This window comes from Staurois parvus, unplaced genomic scaffold (genome assembly GCF_062004578.1).
Source record: "Staurois parvus isolate SC_StPar_1 unplaced genomic scaffold, SC_StPar_1.0 ptg000237l, whole genome shotgun sequence".
In the NCBI taxonomy this organism is placed as follows: Eukaryota; Metazoa; Chordata; class Amphibia; order Anura; family Ranidae; genus Staurois; species Staurois parvus.
The window spans coordinates 2,437,060-2,459,349 of NW_028318033.1; the positions used below are offsets into that span (position 1 = coordinate 2,437,060).

The window sequence follows — 22,290 nt, forward strand, 5'->3', positions numbered from 1 at the left end:
TCTCCTCCTCCACTCAGTGTATATATATTAAAAAGATAGGAAACACAATAGTGCTTTATCCTTAAAAACATTAAACTTTATTAAAATATATAAGTGGTCACTCACACGTTTGTGGTGCTGTATCGCACCAGATGTACAGTGCTTTTTATAAAACAAAAAATAGTGCTGTGAAACAGGAATACAGAGAAAACTCCTTAGCTCATCTGAAATGATTGTCCATAGATCGGTATGTGAACAGTGCTGTGACATCATCAAGCCCCTCCCTTACGTGTTACGCCACAGGGTCACGTGGCTTCCTCAGGGTGATATGATTAACTTTAACTGACATGCCAGGCAAGGAGAGCATTAATCAGAGAAGCAGCCAAGAGGCCCATAGTAACTCTGGAGGAGCTGTAGAGATCCATAGCTCAGGTGGCATCTGTCCACAGGGCAACTATTAGTTGTGCACTCCACAAATATGGCCTTTATGGAAGAGTGGCAAGATGTAAGCCACTGTTGAAAAAAAGCCAGTTGCAGTTTGTGAGAAGCCACGTTGGAGACACAGCAAACATGTGGCAGAAGGTGCTCTGGTCAGATGAGATCAAAACTGTACTTTTTGGCCTAAGCAAAACGCAGTGTGGAGCAAAACTAACACGGCACATCACCCTGAACACACCATCCCCACCATGAAACATAGTAGTGGAAGCATCGTAATGTGGGGATGCTTTTCTTCAGCAGGGACAGGGAAGCTGGTCAGAGTTGATGGGAAGTTGATGGGATGGAGCCAAATACAGGGCAATCTTAAAGAAAACATGTAAGAGTCTGCAAAAGACTTGAGACTGGGGTGGAGGTTCACCTTCCAGCAGGACAACGACCCTAAACATACATCAGGAGTTACAATAGAATGGTTTAAAGCAAAGAATATTCATGTGTTAGAATGGCCCAGTCAAAGTCCAGACCTAAATCCAAATGAGGATCTGTGGCAAGACTTGAAAATTGTTCAGAGACCCTCTCCATCTAATCTCTCAGAGCTTCAGCTAATTTGAAAAGAAGAATGGGCAAAAATGTCACTCTCTAGATGTGCAAAGCTGGTAGAGACATCCCCAAAAAGACTTGCAGCTGAAATTGCAGCAAAAGGTGGTTGTACAAAGTATTGACTCGGGGGCTGATTACAAATGCATGCCACACTTTTCAGATATTTATTTGTAAAAAATGTTGAAAACCATTTATCATTTTCCTTCCACTTCACAATTATGTGCCACTTTATGTTGGTCTATCACATAAAATCCCAATAAAATACTGTTACGTTTTTGGTTGTAACATGACAAAATGTTGAAAATTTCAAGGGGTATGAATACTTTTTCAAGGCTGTATATATTACCTGAACAGCAATGTGCAAATTTGCTTACTATCTTGGAACCGGTCTAAAGATATCAATTCCTGCATTTGAGGTCTATAAATTTTTGACTTTAGATATAACTTGGAATTTACCATACTCACAATACACAGGTATCTGCATTGGCAAGGCTGAATAACCAAATATGCACCCAGTATTCACATGGTGACCGGAAGGAATGATCCTTTGTAGATATAAAGTTTGAGCAGGCAGTTTTTGTTGTAACTGTTTTTTTTTCAGAACTGACCGTAGCTAACACATATGTTAACTCTCACCTTGTAAAACAACTCATTCCATTTAAAATAGAAACAAAAGACAAAACATATTTGTGTATAGATATAAACAACATTATAAATACACCCCCCCCTTTTTTTTTCAAATAAGTGAGCTCATGCCCTCTAAGCCAGGGGAGAGGAAACAGCAGTACACTGAACTTCCCAATGAATGGCTGTGAAGTGGGTGTAGGGTGCACGGACAAATCTGATCATTAAAGGAGAGCAGACTGACCATGCTGTGCTCTCCTGCCTGGTGTAGTCAGCTTTTAATAGGGAAGCAGTGGGACTGGCAGGAACACTAGGGATTTCACACAAAGGAAGCAATACAAAGAGAACAGGATACTTTTTCATACAAGTACATCAGGGATATGAAATGTTGAGTTTACCATCCTAACTGTGCATATCAAAGCGACAGGCTGATTTAGCTTTCTTCAGACTGGAGCTGGGAACACACACACACACACGAGGTTTAGATATTGGACAATTTGGCATAATGTTCTGCTACTATAAATTATAATGGGATTTTTCTATTAACCATCTTGGTTAAGATGATTGTAGCCATATTAGTGCACTTGCAACAGAAACAATTGCGTAATGCTTGTAATACTTTTTTTTATTTGTACATACAATTTTTCAGAACAAGCTTTTGGGGTGTACCCCTTTCTTCGAGGTCCTTCTTAGTACTGCTTGGAGCTTGAAGAAGGGGGTACACCCCAAAAGCCTTGTCCTGAAAAATTGTATGTTACTGCAAATAAAAAAGTATCACGGCCAGTACTCAATTGTTTCTATTAACCATAAAATCCATTGAGGGACTTAAAGTACTAAACCTTCAAGATATGCTGCTGTTTTTAGGAAGATCATAAAGTTGTGGGATGTCTAAACATGGCAACACAGCAAACAATCTCTAACAGGGCCAATGTAAACTGGGGACTGCCTGCAGTTCAAAGAGGAATTTGAAGGACATTACTCCTAAAGCTAGCATCAGATGAGGCAGAAAAGTTCGCCTGGTCGAACTTAGAAAACATGTGAACAGAAGACCAGGTAGATGGCTTACAAATCTGGGAAAGAGGCTTGATGTTAAAAAGCCCAAGAGGTGTTCTTTCTCCTACTGGACACAGCCTTAACAGGAATGAGGGTAACTCGATCCTTCAGACCAAAAGCCAGAAGAAATACAACATTGTGGGTCAGAGTAGAGAAAAAAATGTCTCAGATAGGTTAAAAAAGGGAAGCACTAATAGAACCAAATCCTATGAAGTCAAACAAGATTGGACTGGGAGGACAATAAAAGGAGGTGTCCTGCATGAACTGAGCTTGAGTTTGTAGTCTTGAGACACCACCTCTCTCATCTCGGATGGAAGATGTTGAAGCATCCACAAAGGTCAACAGACATTCATGTCTGGGAAGGCTTGAGGATTTGTCAGGCTTGAAATGCAAAACTTTGCAGGTGGCCATGAAGCCAAGCTTAGAAGGCTTGACTCTAAAGTTGAGGGAGCGGAGAACTGAAAGGGATGCTTCTCGAAGTTCAGGGAGGAAGACTACTTGTCAGTGTGCTCCTTGGGCATATGTCAATGGGGAAGATTAATGCTTTTGACACTAGTAACATCCTAGATGAAAGCATCTAAAACTGGTCCAATTAGACCAGCTTTTTTCCACACAGAGGAGCCCCTGAAATAAATTTCCGGTCTCAGGGAAACCCTGCTAAAAAATAATATATCTACAACTCATGATACATTAGTATGATGGTCAGTGGGAAGAATGCTTCTTACACTTCTGGTCACTCCCTTATGGATAGCTAAAATGACCAATAGCATCAGTGGGAACCTTTCTGAGAGGCAGAAATTGCTCATTGCTCAAGAAACTTCTAGCAACCTCTGAAGGAACCATTAGGTTCCATGGAACCCTGGTTGAGAAACCCTGGATTAGACACTGTCCATTGAAGGCTATGTAGATCAATAGCTTCTTACAAGCCAGTCACGCAATTCAAGAATTTTGTGAAAATGCCCTACGAATAAGCATTCCAAGTAAGCCTTTAAAGATTAAATGTAACACAACTGCCATAGGCTTCATGTGTTAAATAAGTAGAACATCAGCAAAAGCAGTGGTGGTTAGATGCCTTTTTGGGTATTTTCACCAGGAAGACATGGTTTGACAGAGTACAGTCACAGCCAGAATCAGGTACACAGGCACATATTTGGGTCATAAAGGCCTGCATGACCGTAGTGAAAACCTTACTTGTGAGTGCAGTGGACCCAGCCTCATGCACAGAGCCTAGAAGGACTTTGAAGAGGGAAGAGACTCTAGCAGTAGAGGACAGCATGACTCTAGGCTGCAAACATCTGCACTATTGGTAGATAGCTGCAAGCAACTCCCAACTTGCTAGCAGAAAGTGTGCTGGGAACACAGTACACTGGGGCTGTACCCTCATGTCTAGAATCATAACTGTGGCAGCTGCAGCTCAGCGAAAAAATTAGTAGGTTCAAGGAAAGTGTTAAGGTCTCAAGTACTCACAAAACCTGGACAGCTGGTAACAAGTGACAGTTACCTCTGGCCATCCAATTTCCTTGTGGTAGACTAAAGTAGTGTAGCAGGGCAGCAGGAACAGTGTGTTACATGTGGCTCTTTACAAGCAGGAGCAGAAAGATGCATCCTTAACAATATTTGAAGGAAAGAGAACACAGGGTGTGCGCAAAACTCCACCCAGTAAATTAAGTCGTCGCTCAGTCCCACAGCGTTAACTCCTTCTATGGCACAGCCAGCGGGGACCTGTCATACAGCTTGAAGTTGTGTGCTGTTTAGCAGTCCTAATGATTGTTTATATCCAGATTGCAGACACTCTGCTCCTCTGGAAGGCAAATAAAAAAATCAGACAACATTCTGAAGTCCTTAGCATATGATATTATGCTATTTATCAAAAAGCTGGAGTTCAGCAATGAACAGCAGAGCTAAGGAAACAACTTACATTCTCCTGAGGCATGCTGGTAGTAGGAGCAATTTATACATTCAACTGCCCCACAATTTCTTTTTTTTGCCAATTTCCAATCCTCCTGTAGGTAGCAACATAACGTGGAGGACAAAAGGATATTCTGACTGAATGGTGGATTTCATGCCTCAAGACCAACAAACTGCTCAGTGAATCCTGAACTCCATAATAAGTTAAGGCTGAGGTTACATCATTCCTCCAGACAGACTTAATGACATACTGTAGACTAATAGACACACAGACAGACATACACAGTGGATTCTCAGATAAAACTAAGCTTCAACCACTCAATGATGACCAATGCTGACCATAGAATGCTCCCCTCGCGTTCAAATAAACTGCTGTCCAAGTGATGAGTTAAGGGGATATTTCAATGAAGACAAATGTTATGGAGACAACTGCCTAAGAGATAGGAATTTTTCTAACATATGGGAAATTTCCCACTTCTGGAAGCATCTTCAAGGCAGGAATTGAAGGGAAATTGCTCCAGCAAACATATTTTCAATTATTTGGTTTGAACCCTTCCCTACTCTATCCAAAAGAAAAAAATGTTTTGGTTATACATACACTTTAATCTCTACAATACAAACTAAAATATGATTAACACGGTTGCAACTCACATCTGGTTTCTTCATAATCTGGATGCTGAACATGTGATTCTTCATAGGATAAATAACCAGCAGCACATCTCCAAATTCAGTGGGTATAATGCCACGGCGATACTCGCGGCTGTGCTCTGACCACACGATATGTACCTCATCATTACCAAGGTGACGAAGCTTTGGAGGGAAGGAAAATTAAAACAGACATGAAGATGTGGACAAGTATAAATGGGAATAAAAATGAAACTCAATTGTTATGAAATTTAATTTGGTGAGGAAAATGTAATCTACTTTGTGATGTTAGGCTCAATAACAGCACAGCAAGGGCAAATATGAAAAATGGTGCATGTTCAACGTAATAAGAAACTTTTATAACTTGATTATACGCAAGCTGGTGTGCAGGGACAGACTAAAGGAAACAGAGTGACAGCCCTGCAGTAAAAAAGTACCAGCTGTAAGAAGAAAGAAACTTACTTCACATCCGCCCTATAGCAGTTTTACAACTACAACATCACGCATACATACTGTACATGATTTTGCACTTCCGCCACACAGGGGCGTACGTGCCGTCGGAGGATCACTTCTGCTGTGAAATGTCACAGCCCAAACTGATCTACAAGACCAGGCGAGCAGTTGCTTGCCGGCACCTGCAGATCGTCGCTCAGGGGGGAAGAACAGAGCTGTATCTATGTTTACAGGGGGGAGTCATGCCTAACAAATTAGGCAGTCTGCCCAACAAATACTCAAATGGTTACATATCAGGATCGCAACACTCAAAGTGGACTTCATAATAATGTTTGTGGATTTAGGATAAGGTGACTAAGAATATTAACACCTTCCTGCCCGGCCTATAGCAGATTGACGGCGGGGCAGGACACTCGCCGTTGTGACTGGGCGTCATATGACATCCTGTCAAATCGAGCCGTGCAGTGGCGCTCTCACTGGCTGTGTCCACTGGACACAGCCGATGACATATCACTACACTGGCCCGTTGCTTGCCGGCACCTGCAGATCGTTGCTCAGGGGGGAAGAACAGAGCTGTATCTATGTTTACAGGGGGGAGTCATGCCTAACAGATTAGGCAGTCTGCCCAACAAATACTCAAATGGTTACATATCAGGATCGCAACACTCAAAGTGGACTTCATAATAATGTTTGTTGATTTAGGATAAGGTGACTAAGAATATTAACACCTTCCTGCCCGGCCTATAGCAGATTGACGGCGGGGCAGGAAACTCGCCGTTGTGACTGGGCGTCATATGGCGTCCTGTCAAAATGAGCCGTGCAGCGGCGCGATCTGTCACTGGCTGTGTCCACGGGACACAGCCGATGACATATCACTACACTGGCCCAATGCCAGTGTCATGTGACCGCTGTGACCAATCACAGCAGATCACATGTCAATTGTATACAATGGATGGCTTCCTGCCATGCCATTCATTGTATACAATTATGTTGTTAGCTGTGACTGGTCAAGGCAATCACAAATACAGACAGGGCCAAAAATGTAAAAAAAAAAAAAAAAAAATAGAAACATTTGAAAAAAAAAATACAAATTCAATTATTATTTTCACCAAAAATGTAGAATACATGTTGACCTAAATTTATGAAGAAATGTTACTTACTTGCAAAATTTTAAAACAAAAATGAAGAAAAGTGCATTTGTTTTCAAAAGTTTCAGATTATTTTTGTTTTACTTAGTAAAAAATAAAAACTCAGTGGTGATTAAATACCAGCAAAAGAAAGCTCTATTTGTGAGTAAAAAAAAGATAAAAATTTCATATGGGTACAGTGTTGCATGACGGCGCAATTGTCATTCAAAGTGCGACAGCGCTGAAAGCTGAAAATTGGCCTGGGCAGGAAGGGGGTATAAGTGCCCTGTATTGAAGTGGTTAAATAGGTGTGATGGTCAAGTGTCATATAATGTACCCTGTGAAACTGAAAGCAGACCTTCATCCATTAGATGCACTAGGTATCACTGCACTTCTCTCCCCCTCTATAATGTAAAACAGCAAAATATTTTCTTGAACTTTTTTTTTTTTTAGTTAGTTTCACCCACCATTCTTGACTAGTCGAGAATGACATCATGTTCACTCAAAAACCTCCAGGTAGGAACGCACCGATAAACCGGCGGCCGAAATGTATCGGCTGAAAATAGTTTTATCGGTCCTTTTCCCGATAGGAAAAAGGATGTCAATAATGGTTGCCAAAAAACATGCAATTTTACCACGTTAAGGGTGCGTTATTTAAAGGTCACATGACTAAAAACAAAAGCATCAAAACACAACACGTGTGCGTTTCTGATGGGCTTTCAATGCATTTCAGGCCTGGTTCACACCAATGTGAATGGTGTTTTGTCATGCTTTTTGCATTTTTTGGATGTTTTTGGCCAACTTGTTTCCGGGCAGATTAAAATATAGAATAAAAAAATGCAACACATGCGTTTTTATGCGGTTTCAATGCATTGCAGGCCTGCTTCACACCAATGCAGTTTTCATTTTGTCTGCTTTGCAGTGCTTTTTATGTTTTTGCATGCGTTTTGACACTTTTTTATATGCAGTTTGTGTTTTTTTTTAATTTTCTTTTTGGCCAACTTGTTGTTGGGCCGATTAGGAATGCAAAACGCAACAAAATGCAACATGTACATTTCAGGCCTGGCTCACACCAATGCAGTTTGCGTTTTGTCCCTTTTCCAGTGCCTTGTGTTTTTCTAGCATGTTTTTGATGTGTTTTGCGTTTAAAAAATTTTTTTTTGCCAACTTGTTGCTGGGCAGATTAAAAACGCATCAAAAATGAGACACGTGTGCGTGTTTCACGTGGTTTCAATGCATTTGAGGCCTGGTTCACACCAGTGCAGTTTGTGCTTTGTCCATTTTGCAGTGCGTTTTTGATGCGTTTACATTTTTTTGCCAATTAGTTGCTGGGCAGATTAAAAACGCAAACAGCATGAAAACACGTCAAAAATGTACATGTGTTTTCTACAGCATCTTTGCATTTAAAAAAGTTCCTGTCCCTTTCTAAAAACACAGAAGCTCAAAAAAGCATAGATGTTAGGGTGTCTCATAGGAAAACATGTTAAATGGACTGTAGGGCATTTATGCAAAAAGCCCTAAAAAACGCATTAGTGTGAACCAGGCCTCAATTGGGAGGTTCGTTTTTGGTGCTTTTTTTAACTTGCCAAATATGCACCAAAAATACAGCAAGCACTGCAGAAAAATGCAGCAGACCAGTGTGAAGACATACATTGAATTTAAAGGGATGCATTTCTCTTGAGCTTTTCTTGCGCCTTTTTTTTTTCACACAAAAGCACTGCAAAAACTGCCGAAAAGATGCTGAGATAAATTCCTATTCATGATATTATTCAAAAATTCAAATATTCAAATATAATACAAATATATATATATATATATATATATATACACACACAGTTGTGTTCAAAATAATAGCAGTGTGTTGAAAAAAGTGAATAAAGCTCAAAATCCTTCTAATAGCTCTTATTTCCATACACACAAATGCATTGGGAACATTACACATTCTATTCCAAATCAAAACATGAAGACAAATATATCAAATTTGTGTTGTTCCTCTAAAACAATTGAAGAAAAGTGATTAGAATGTGCAAAAAAATAGCAGTGTTTGTATTCTTTACAAACTCAAACATTCACTATATAAACTGAAAAATGTTTGAAGATTTTGCTTTCCTTTGAATCACTTAATGAATATTTAGTTGTATAAGTACTGTTTCTGAGAACTGCTGTACATCTGTGTTGCATGGAGTCAACCAACTTCTGGCACCTGTGAACAGGTATTCCAGCCCAGGATGATTGGACTACATTCCACAGTTCTTCTCTATTTCTTGGTTTTGCCTCAGAAACTGCATTTTTGATGTCATCCCACAAGTTTTCTATTGGATTAAGATCCGGGGATTGGGCTGGCCACTCCATAACATCAATCTTGTTGGTCTGGAACCAAGATGTTGCACGTTTACTGGTGTGTTTGGGGTCGTTGTCTTGTTGGAACACCCATTTCAAGGGCATTTCCTCTTCAGCATAAGGCAGCATGACCTCTTCAAGTATTCTGATGTATTCAAACTGATCCATGATCCCTGGTATGCGATAAATAGGCCCAACACCGTAGTATGAGAAACATCCCCATATCATGATGCTTGCACCACCATGCTTCACTGTCTTCACAGTGTACTGTGGCTTGAATTCAGTGTTTGGGGGTCGTCTGACAAACTGTCTCCGGCCACTAGACCCAAAAAGAACAATCTTACTTTCATCAGTCCACAAAATGTTGCGCCATTTCTCTTTAGACCAGTCAATGTGCTCTTTGGCAAATTGTAACCTCTTCAGCACGTCTTTTTTTCAACAGTGGGACTTTGCGGGGGCTTCTTGCAGATAGCTTGGCTTCACATAGGCGTCTTCTAATTGTAACAGTACTCACAGGTAACTTTACACCTTCTTTGATCTTCCTGGAGCTGATTGTTGGCTGAGTCCTTGCCATTTTGGCTATTCTTTTATCCATTCGAATGGTAGTTTTTCGCTTTCTTCCACGTCTTTCAGGTTTTGGTTGCCATTTTAAAGCATTTGCGATCATTTTAGCTGAGCAGCCTATCATTTTCTGCACTTCTTTATATGTTTTCCCCTCTCCAATCAACTTTTTAATCAAGGTACGCTGTTCTTCTGAACAATGTCTGGAACAACCCATTTTCCTCAGAATTTCAAAGAGAAATGCACTGTAACCAGCATGCACAACATTTGCTGCCTTCCTTCCTTAAATAAGGGCAATAATTGCCACCTGTTTTTCAAAGAAAGACCTCACTAATAGAACTCCACACTGCTATTATTTTGAACATGCCCCTTTCAATTAGTGATTCAATGACACAGAATCAGCAGCATGCATGTCATGACTGTTGGGTCTGTTGGATTTCTATTACTGTACTACACCTGCTAGTAAATTATTTGCCATGTAGAAATATCATTTCTACCAAAAACAGTGATTGATCAGGTTAGTGATCTCTGACTGCTATTATTTTGAACACAACTGCATATATATGTGTGTGTGTATGTGTATATATATATATATATATATATATATATATATATATATATATACACATACACACACACACACACACACACACATAGGTCAATATATATTTGGACACATTTTTCATACTTTTGGCTCTGTATGCCAATCAGTAGAAGTTAAAACGAAACAATCCAAATGAATATGAAGTGCAGACTTTCAGCTTTAATTCAAGGGGTTGAACATAAATATCAAGTACAAATTGTAAGAACTGCAATCATTTTTACACACAGTCCCTACATTTTCAGGGTCTCAAATATAATTGGACAAATTAATATAACCATAAATAAAATGTTCATTTTGAATATATTGTTAAGAATCCTTTACTGGCAATGACTGCCTGAAATCTGGAACCCATTGACATTACCAAAGACTGGGTTTCCTCCTTTCTGATGCTTTGCCAGGCTCTAACTGCAGCTGTCTTCAGTTGTTCTTTGTTTGCGGGTCTTTCTGGATTTAGTTTTGCCTTCAGCAAGTGAAATGCATGCTCAATTGGGTTGAGATCAAGTGATTGACTCGGCCATTGCAGAATATTCCACTTTCTTACCTTCAAAAGCTCCTGGGTTGCTTTTGCAGTGTGTTTTGGATCATTGTCCATCTGTACTGTGAAGCGCCGTCCTATCAACTTTGCTGCATTTGGCTGAATCTGGGATAATAGTATATCTCTAAACATTGCAGAATTCATCCGGCTGCTTCTGTCACATCATCAATAAACGCCAATGACCCAGTGCCACTGGAAGCCATGCATGCCCATGCCATCACACTGCCTCCACCATGTTTTACAGATGAAGTTGTGTGCTTTGGATCATGAGCTGTTCCAAGCCTTCTCCACACTTTTTTCTTCCCGCCATTCTGGTACAGATTAATCTTCGTTTCATCCATCCAAAGAATGCTTTTCCAGAACTGGTCTGGCTTTTTTAAATGTTTTTTAGCAAAGTCTAATCTGGCTTTTCTATTCTTCAGGCTCATGGATGGTTTGCACCTTGTGGTGAACCCTTACTTCACTATGGAAGAGCACTTATTTATCTTTTGCTGCCAATGAACTCTCACTGTGGGGAACCTCTATGCCAAGCCGATAATATCTGTGGAGGAATCTTATTGGCATATTGGACCATTTATAATGTAATGTTTCACCATTTCTGGTAAGAGGCGTCAGACAGCAGGGTGCACTTGGTGCTGGATCTCATCACATCACTATATATCTAATGAGTGATTTGTTGCACAGTAGTGGATCGCTCTTCCTCAAGCACTGTGACATTGGACTCATTTGGCTTACACATTTTATGTCAGACTTTTTGCACTTTGATACTTGCACCTTATGCCTATGCACTTTTTTGCATTTTATATGCTTTTGAATATTTATTTGGATATATGCACTTTATTCTGTTTATGAGATTTATTTATTTAGCATTATTTAGCGCTTCTTTTTTGTTGGTATATTTATATTGCAACATTTGTGACAGATTCATAGGCAATTAAAGTGCATGCAAAAACAATGTGTCTCCCCCTCCATCTTCATCAGTTGCCTTGATGCTAGTGGCCTGGGCTGCACAGCGTTTTTTCATTTCTGATTGCTAGAACACAGGAAACCCAGCTGCACACCTTCTATGGTTTATATGGTGTAGGCGACCAAAGCACTGAACATGCAGATGGTCTGGTATGGACACTTTGGCCTCAGTAGCACCTCTCATCGTGCCTTCATAATTGCCGCCACCACCACTTTTGGCCTCATGAGCGGCACATCCCTGACAGTTTTTCAGTGTAAAATGGCGATGATTGCAACAGTCCTGTTAGAGTAGTGACAAGTCCATGTACATGTTTCTGTCATATAAACAAACTTGCAAACACCACCATTTGTCACACAGTTGTCCAATAGAATTCTTAAAAGTGTCTGATATTTTTTATGAATTCCACTGATTATTTTTCTAAAAAGAGAGACCACCATGAGAACAATTTTCCATTCCAACATTGAAGTGGAGACACTACACCACATCTTCTACAAAGCTTAGGTTAACAGCCATTTGTCTAAAGTGTGGCTGGCTGAAGGATCATTTCACTGGGTAAATCAATTATATACACTGAAATGGATATCTTACGTATACAAGGTTCTGAAAATATACACTACGACTTGCTTAAACATTTAAAATAAGTGATTTGTAATATTGAATAAAGCAACAGAAAACACATATGACAATTATAGTACATAGATTCATAATTTTTTTTTCTTTTTTAATGTGGTAGAAAGTCTGCCTTTTTGCATCCCTTTGTCTTTGTCACCCTAGGAAAGGAATTGTGTTTGGACTACAGAATGCATCTTTTCCCTCACATCCATAACATAAAGATGTGTTCTGTAGTGCACTGGTATAACCTGGGCAAGGCTGGTGAGAATATCAGCTCAGTAAGGGCACTGTGTTGTCAGATCACCATAGCATGTTAGGAGCTTACTGAATTTCTAGCTGGGTCAAAAGGATTTTTCTTTGCAGGTAATGAACAGACATAACAAAAACACATTCAGTTGTATATTTAACAGGTCAAAAAGGAAGAAATAAGAGAAAGCCATTGATATTGTTACCATGTGCTTTAAACCTTATACAGGTGAGCTATTTTGTTCAGCATAAACTCAGAAAATGTAGAAAATGCTGAAACTAAAGGTTAAGTTATTATATAGGCACTTCAATATGGTAACATTCAATCAAAAATGAATTAAACTTTATTTTCTTCACAAATAGTAACCTCATTGTAGAACAAAGTACCATTACAATGTATAATTAAGATGACTGACTGATTCTATTTCCATTTATCGCTACATGCCAATGTTAACACAATTTCAATCAGATTTCTTTCTCTTGAAATGTTCCTGTGAATGACTTTATCTCCAATACTCTGTCCTGCTGTGCAGCATCATCTTCTCATTTGGGTTCCTGTGATACGTCTTGTGCTGTCAGACCTTATACTAACTGAACCTAAGAGAAATGTGAAATGGAACCTGGAGGCAAGACTGAATGCAATTGTCATCCAATAACTCTAATTTAAGATGGAACTGGCTGCCAGCACTGTTGTTCATGGATGTTTTCTCCCTAGAGACTGTCACAAGCAAAGTGGACCCTGACAGAAAGGCTATGGGAATAATTCAAATGACACATTGTAAATAGAAAATTTACTTACATGAAATTTATGTTCACTTAATTTTGCAGTAAATACAATAACCAAACAAACACATGGTACTGCATTTTTAATTCATTTGCCCAGGCAGAAGTTAATAAAAGACTAGTCATTTTGTAAATGTCTTTTTTATCCGCTTGATGCCAGCTATTCATTTTTAATACATGCATTACGAAAAACATTGTATTTTAACAGTGGATAGAAACACTAAGGGCTCATTTACATTTGCTTCGACTTTAATACACATTAAAGTGGATTCTGCTACAGCATGCTATTTTGATGTGTTTTTGAGGCTTCTGCGATGCTTTTTTGGTGCTTTAATGAAGCTTGGCAAATGTCTTGTGTTTGTTGATTTTCTGTTTTAGAGGGGGCTAATAGAACCACCACTCAGCAGATCTCCAGCTCATTGGTACCCCTGTTCAGCAGATCCCCAGCTCATTGGTACCCCTGTTCAGCAGATCCCTAGCTCATTGGTACCCTTGTTCAGCAGATCCCCAGCTTATTAATACCCTCGTTCAGCAGATCCCCAGCTTATTAGTACCTTTGTTCAGCAGATCCACAGCTCACTGGTACCCTTGTTTAGCAGATCCCCAGCTTATTAGTACTAGTACCTTTGTTCAGCAGCTCCCCTGCTTAGTAGTACTCCCAGCTCTGCTGATGCCCCACTCAGTAGTTTCCCCAGCTTTGCTGATCCCCCGCTCAGTAGTAACCCCTAGCTCTGCTGATCCTCTGGTTTGCTGATCCTCCTCTCACTCTCTCTGGTCCCCGCTCACCCCCTGCTAGATTGCTCTAATGCTGTGATCCACGTGTGACAATGTTAGATTCTCCTGTTCTGGTCTGCCAGCTTTGCTGATCCTGTGCCGCAGATTAAAGCAGATCGAGGATAAAAAATCTATCAGGGCAGTTGTACAGAAGATGATCAATAGATCAACTTCTGTACAACCAGCCTGCCCATACATGCATGGGTCTAAATCCGTCTGATCCCTGCTGAAACTGCTGAATTTCGATCCATAAATGACAGAATTTGCAAACATACAGCAATTAAACTGCAAAACATCAGACCCTATGCACAGCCACATGTTAGGATGAGCACTGCTATTCCTTAGGAAGAAGGTGGTCAAAAAGCTGATTTTTATGTGAAATGTTAAATTAATCTTTCTTTATATTCCCTAAAAGACAGCAAATCTTCAATTTTTGAGTACTGGTCCATTTTAAATTTAATTTAGAAAACCATTTATTTGTGACTTACTAAACTGTGGGGATGCAATTATATCAATGCCTTTTGTATTTGACCAGAGCCCCTCTTTAAACTCAAGCACATTTACTTTTTGTATAATATACTGTTTTTCATTTCATACAAAAAGCCATATAATGACACAACAGCACTAAAGGCCTACTTCATAGATAAAAAAAAAAGATCTAACAGATGGGTTTTTGTTTCTTTCATATTTCTCTTTACTCTAATGATGATGAAAAGGATTTGTATTCAGAAGACACAGGAGGATCCATAACACACCAGAAGAGCTTGAGGCATGGCCAGATCCCCACACTCGAATGTTGTAATTTAATTAAAGGCATTAAACTTCATGCTGAGGTCAAGCAGCTCCCTCTTCCTGCATCCCCTGCTCTCCAACCTGCTCTCATTATTGCTCCCACTGACTGGATTAACACTTTGGAAGATGCATGAGTGATAGAGCTCGGGGTGGGGGGTAGAATATGGCTCAGTGTGTGCAGCCCTAACAAGGGCACAGATCATAGTTTCTGACTTGTTAGCACTGAAGTGGAATTTATTACACTCATCAAAAACAAATACTTATGGAGGTAGATAGGTTCATTCATTTTATCCTTGTTAGTAACATATCTCACTGATGTATCTCTTGGCCGATATGTCACTTACTAGCAATTACCACATTAAACACACAGAATATGCTTCATACTAAGTGTACAGCGAAAGGAACACACAAGTGTATAGAAATTGTGATAATGTATTCATATGCAGAAAAACAGGATGTAAATCTATATACATACGTCAGGCATACCAAGCTGACCAATATGGATATTACTGAACAATCTGAAATTTAGTATAAAAGATCTAGCAAAGGGAAACATGGGAGACATTCTGCCCATATAAAATGTGATATCTTTTGGTGGTATCATCACTTGCTCCTACACTATGATAGCTTTACATGTGTGGCGGTAGACAAAAATATTGTCTAGTAAAGGAGACATTTTAGGGCTGAACAGTAGTAAAGCTCAACTCAAAGTAGCACATATATTTAGGAGCTCTCCATTACCCCAGAGTAACTAAAGATGCCTGTAGACATAAGGTAAGTAGAGGTAATGTCTAGAGGTCACCAGCAGACACAACATTGCAGCCTCATTAGTAGAAGAGGTTGGACAGGTTGAAAAGCTTTGTTTTATTGCCATTTCTTCTAAACCAGCTCTTGCTAAAACACTAAGGTTTCATGTACACTGGCAGCTCCTAAACGTGAGTTATTTGCTAAGACTCCTAAACTCGACTCCATAAAAGCCTATGTGTCCATGTACACAAAGGCTTTTAGCAGCGTTTAGCTGCAGTTAAACCTACATTTCCTGAACGCAGAAGAATCACGTTCAGGATAGGAACGTTTTGACCGGCAGCTGTGGAGAAATGCAAAACGCAGAAAAAATACGTGCAAACGTGATACCACGTTTACACCGCATTTTGTATAGTGTATATGTAGCCTAACAGATGCATGATGTAAAATTTTGGGTAAAAGGTCATAGAAGCTGGCATAAGTTGACTTGGTGGTTGGATCATGTCTGCAGATGTTGCCTGGCTCCCTCTATAATGATTTCATTCTCATATGCATCATTGTAAGACACAGGAATAAATACAATTTGTGCAGTTTGCGTTTACTAAGCTCATTTCAATGACTTGTTATATCAACTGTTTTGTGTAGTACAGAATAGGGGAAAAATAAACTTCACTGACTGTTCCATTACTAGGCCTCAGACACAAACAAGCGCAGCAAGCTCCTCACCTTTTTTGTTAGGCAGTCATCAGAATCAGAAAGCATCCTGGTAGAGACATGAAACATAACTTCCACAATAGAGGTTGCATAATATGGTGTGCTCAGACCAGTGCTTTTGTTCCTCTGAAGTCCTCCTAAGAAGCCACAGTGGTTCGCCAAATTCACCTGCAGAAAAGATGCACTTTATAAATATATATAACCCCAGTAGGGATTATATGTGGCAACAGCTATAAAGAGCTGCAATACAAATATAAACTGACAGGCCCATATAGCTGACATAAATAAGACACAAAACAAGTTGCATTCAAGGTCTTTCTTTTCCTTAAAGTGATTGTAAAGTTTTTTTTAAAATAATAAACATGTCATGCTTACCTGTTCTGTGCAATGGTTTTGCACAGAGTTGTCCTGATTCTCCTCTTCTTGGGTCCCCCACTGGCCCTTTGGGGGTCTTCCTCTTCTCCATGTGCCACAATAGAAAGCCACTTGGTGTCATACATGCAGGCTCAATCCTGTGCTGTGCTCCGTTTGTCCCTTGAGACACACAGTGCGGCAAAGCCCACCCCCTGGTCACTGGGTTTGATTGACAGCACCAGGAGCCAATAGCTCCCCCTGCTCTCACTCATCCCAGTGAAGAGGGAGAGAGAGAGCAGTGCTGCTGCTCTCAAGCACAGCACTGGATCAAGATCAGGCTCAGGTCTTGTAAGTATTTGGGGGAGCTGGCAATAGAAAGTTTTTACCTTAATGCAGAAAATGCATAAAGGTAAAAACAGTGACACCCCCTCCCCAAAGGGTTAGATGCTCATTTAGCCTAGGATTGCACAGATGAGGAGAAACCCTTGCCGTACTCCTGGCTCCAGCAGGCTCCCTTGACTGCTGCAACCAGCTCTCCACAGCCTCTGAAGCACTTCAGGCTGTGGTTGCATGCTTGCCCCCACCATGTATAATACAGGGTTAATAGCCCTGAATTTCACATGATGAGGACCTGGCCACAGAATGGAGCTTCAGAAAGTTAGCAGGGTGCTGGAGCTGGCTGAAGCGAGGAGTCAGGTAAGTATGATGCCTGTTCTGCACCCCATAGACCAGGGGTGGGCAAACTTTTTGACTTGAGGGCCGCAATGGGTTCATATATTGGACCCGGGGGCCGGACCAAGAGTAGATGAATGATGTGTATGTGTCATCCATAGTAAGTATAGTAATATTCCCCCACAGTAATTAATCCCCCATGTAGTAATTCATCCCCCATATAGTAATTCATCCCCCATATAGTAATTCATCCCCCATATAGTAATTCATCCCCCATAGTAATTCATCCCCCATATAGTAATTCATCCCCCATAGTAATTCATCCCCCCTATAGTAATTCATCCCCCATATAGTAATTCATCCCCCATATAGTAATTCATCCCCCCTATAGTAATTCATCCCCCATATAGTAATTCATCCCCCATATAGTAATTCATCCCCCATAGTAATTCATCCCCCCTATAGTAATTCATCCCCCATATAGTAATTCATCCCCCATAGTAATTCATCCCCCATATAGTAATTCATCCCCCATATAGTAATTCATCCCCCATATAGTAATTCATCCCCCATATAGTAATTCATCCCCCATATAGTAATTCATCCCCCATATAGTAATTCATCCCCCATAGTAATTCATCCCCCATATAGTAATTCATCCCCCATAGTAATTCATCCCCCATAGTAATTCATCCCCCATATAGTAATTCATTCCCCCTATAGTAACTCATCCCCCCTATAGTAATTCATCCCCCCTATAGTAATTCATTCCCCATATTAATTCATCCCCCATATTAAGTCCCCAAGTCCCCCCTGTGTCAATTCACTTACCTTTGCTCCGCGCGTTCCTCTCGCCGTGTTCCCGCGCCGTTCCGTTGTAGCACAAAAATCTGTCTCCTATGAGGATCTGTCCCCCTCGACGTATCTGCGCATGTGCCAGTTTCAGGCATTAGCAGCCGATCGGCGATCTCCGGCACATGTGCAGATACGTCGAGGGGGACAGATCCTCATAGGAGACAGATTTTCATGCTACACCGGTCTTCAGGGCGGACTGTGAGAGGAGCCTAGCGGGAGCCTAGCTCCGCGGGCCGGATTAAAAGGTCCGCCGGGCCGTATACGGGCATGATACAAGAGATGGACAAAGAATGTGAACATAATACAAGAAATGGTCAGACAGTGGACATAATACAAAAGATAACATAAGAGATAGTCAGAGATGGCAGATATGATACAGGAAATGTTCAGAGAACATACTATAGGAGTTGGACATGTTTTATGAGACAGACGTAGGCTGGAGACACATTGCATGAAACTACTAGAAAGCAGGGCTATATGGAAATACAGATTAGTGTCTGGGTAGCCAGTTGGGCACCAGGATCCTAGACTAAAGCTGGCCATAGACAGAAATTCAGCTGGTTCAGCAGGGACCATCCGAATTATGATTCATCTATTGCTGTCCCCGTTCATCTCACGAATGGGCTTGTTAGAAAAATTTTGCTAGGATACAGCACTGATCAGCATGTTCCGACAGCCAAGGAGTCGCCGCTGTCAAAATACAATAGCACAGCGGGGAGGATTCCTCTATCTGCCTCACTCTTTGTGGAAGGGGAAATTCACCTTATCTCCTGTCAAGGTAACACACAGAAAAAGACAAAATATATCTCCTCTATTGATCATGGGAGGGGGGGCAGAGATATCACTTAAAACCTACCCCCAACACTTTCCATCATTTCAAAACTAGGGCAAAATGTTCTGACTGGAGTTGTGCTCTCAGGTATCCACTTTCTCTAGTATATTGCAGGTAGACAAGGTACATCATGCTATCACAAGATAAATCAGAGCTCCAGTCAAAATCTAAAAAAAATAAAGTCAGCAGCTACAAAAACTGTAGCTGCTGACCTTTAAAAAAAATAGACACCTACTTGTCCCTCGATCCAGTAGTGTACTCACCGCAGCCAGTTTCACCGGACGTCCTCTCTCCCTGGCATACCAAGTGTGGGCACCCAGCTGTGACAGCTTGTGCTCCCCAAAGGTGCCAATCCTTAAGGTGGAGCGGGGGATGAGCCCGTAAAGTGGAACTTCCCCTTTTCGGTGGAGCTCCGCTTTAAGATACATAAGTCAAAAATCCCAATTGATTTGGAGAGACTACATAGACAGTTTTTAAAGGGCTAGTTATTCCAAAACGAATATTCCAACATTTCCAAGCAATATAAAAAGTGAGGCGGTCTCTTTTTACATCTCCTGAACTTTTGGTGCCAAAAGCCCCTACCATAGTTTTTTATCCTGCTTCTAGTCACCAATGGGTAGATCCTTATTTTTCTATATTGATATTCAAAATATAAAATTAGTAAAATAAGCAGCAAGAAGAGTTAGACCTCATAATGGCCAAAAAAAAAACAAAAATCAAATTGCCATCAACCAATAAAAAATTAAGCAAATATTTTTGGTGCAGGATTATTACCTCCCATCCAAGTCCTGCAACAAAGTCTTCGTACTCCTGGCTGCCCCCAGTGTTCGAGAGTATAGATTGTTTGTCTTCTTGGCCATCAGCAATATAGAAAACTGCTATTTTGTGTGTCTCACGGCTGACAGTAGAAAGAAGAAAAAATATTAGTTAAATCTCATATTCTCTATACATAATATAATTATTCTGAGCAAACAGACTACAACATCACCTAAAGTTTTTAAGCAGCTGACAACACGATTTTAACTCAGTTTTGCCAGCTGTGTCAATTTACCAACTGACCAATAATGTGAAAATAAAAAACAAGGTGTTAACACATGCTACTGTGATGTCTGTAAATACACAGCGCCATCTGACATCTCAAAAAGTTTATGAAGCTGTGAGGGCACTGTTCATGTATCATTTCTGTCTGTTTTCCAGTAACAGGATTATTTAAAGGGCACTCTCTGAAAGGATTAATGGAATATAACCGAATCCATTTTGTATACACGGATACAAGATGCTTGTTTAACATACATATATAAATGAACTTTGTACACACTAACAAAACTGTCCATGCCAGCTTCATGTAGAAATAAGTGTTTTTGCAAACTTTACAAAAAGCAGATAGCCTTTACATTCATTTCTGAAAAGTTGTAACCACAGCTTGGGCGTTGGGTCAGATTATAGCCATGGTCTGGGCGTTAGACCAGATATGGTGTGAAAGATAAGACAGAAGAGTGTAAATGCAAACTTCATACAAATAATTGTTGAGTTAAGGTAAAAATAATGTACATGTATTTGATTGGATGGTCTGAAGGTGTGTCTGCCCAAAGGCTACAGTATAAAAATCCTGATGTTATGCCAAAAAAGCTGAAGTGTTTGCAATCGCAACTGAGGTGACTTGAGTGCATTCACTTTCCGAGATCTCGTAGCTGTGTCCAGGTGTGACCGTTGGTATCCTGAGGGGGCCCCCAAGGAAAAAAAAAAGACCAGCTACCTACCTGCACTCTCTACTGCACTCGCCAAGTTACTATGACCTCCTCTTAAAGAAAAATTGAATTTTTGTTATCATCGTAAAATGCCTTCCATTAGGTTCATTGATGGACACAGCCTCTCTTCCTCATTCTTGACCAAACAGGGTTTTATAATGCCACTTACAGCAGGACACTAGACAGCAAAAAACTTGGTGCCTCCTATGGGTAGTCCTCCCTAGGTATAAAACCCCCTCTCTGCTATGGGCAAGCCAGTTAGTCACAAGACTTGTCAAAAGAAAAACTCCATAGAGCGGTGGGTGCTGCGTCCTTCAATGAACTTCGAGAAAGGGATTTTACAGTGAGTGACAAAAAATCCAGTTTCTTTTACATTCATTGATGGACGCAGCGTCTCTTCTTTATTCTTGACCAAACAGGGACGTCCAAAAGCAGTTCCACAACAATGGGTGGGCAAACCAACTAGAGGAAAAAACAGGCCAATACTCTGGATCACCCCCAAGGGGCACTCGAGAACCTTAAACAGCAGCCTGCAAAATGTTGAGGCAAAAACTAGCATCTGAGGATGCCAACACAATCAACCTTATAAAATTTAGTAAATATGTACACAAAACATCAGGTCACAGACTTGCAAACCTGAGAAACAGACACCTTATGCCAGAACACCCAGGAGGCACTAACTGCTCTGGTGGAGAGTGCCATAATGAGGAAGGGAGGCTTCCAGCTCTTAATGGCATATGCCTGAAAAATAGTCTTCTCTTAATAAATAAGCTTGAGCTGAGGAAAAGCATAAATGAGATGGTACTGATCCCACGGCACCACCAGCGCATCTGTTGAATTTGCCAGAGGATCCTTTGTTCTCACCATGAACCACGTTCTGGTTGAAGCGGGACATCAGAAGATGGATGTCCAGCATCCCTCAGCGAAGACAGAGCTTTTGGAACTCCTCCGGATGCAGGGACTATTTCCCCTGATCCAGCACCTGTGGGCCAAAGTAATCTGCCTGCCAGTTTTTGATGTCTGGAATGTGTACGGTCGACAGAGCTGGAACAAACCTTTCCACCCATCACAGAATATGAGATGCCTCCAGCACTGCTGCTGCATTTCTTGTACCACCTTGATGATTTGGTGGCATTGTCCGATTAGATCCTGATCAGGAGACCACTGAGGACATCCATCCAATGTTCCGGGGGCAAACTGATTGCTTGAAGCTCCTGGACACTGATTGGCAGTCAAGCTTCCTCCAGGGACAAGGAACCTTGGCCACCACAGGAGGGAGGCCCTTGTCGACTGGACCAGTCGAATCTGATTGTCTAGAGAAGCGGGAGACCAG

General features: G+C 40.8%; 1 protein-coding gene across 14 annotated transcripts in view; it reads right to left on the bottom strand.

Moving 5' to 3' along the window:
- The window catches only part of RALGAPA1 (Ral GTPase activating protein catalytic subunit alpha 1), a 302,589-nt gene that overhangs the window by 71,670 nt on the left and 208,629 nt on the right, over nt 1-22,290 (bottom strand). For all 14 annotated transcript variants that reach the window (XM_089680242.1, XM_089680241.1, XM_089680244.1 and 11 more), the window contains 3 exons: nt 19,984-20,107; nt 16,509-16,664; nt 5,251-5,409 (listed from right to left, as the gene is read on the bottom strand). In XM_089680242.1, coding sequence (XP_089536368.1) covers nt 5,251-5,409; nt 16,509-16,664; nt 19,984-20,107 — 439 coding nt within the window. The remainder of the gene's footprint in view (nt 1-5,250; nt 5,410-16,508; nt 16,665-19,983; nt 20,108-22,290) is intronic.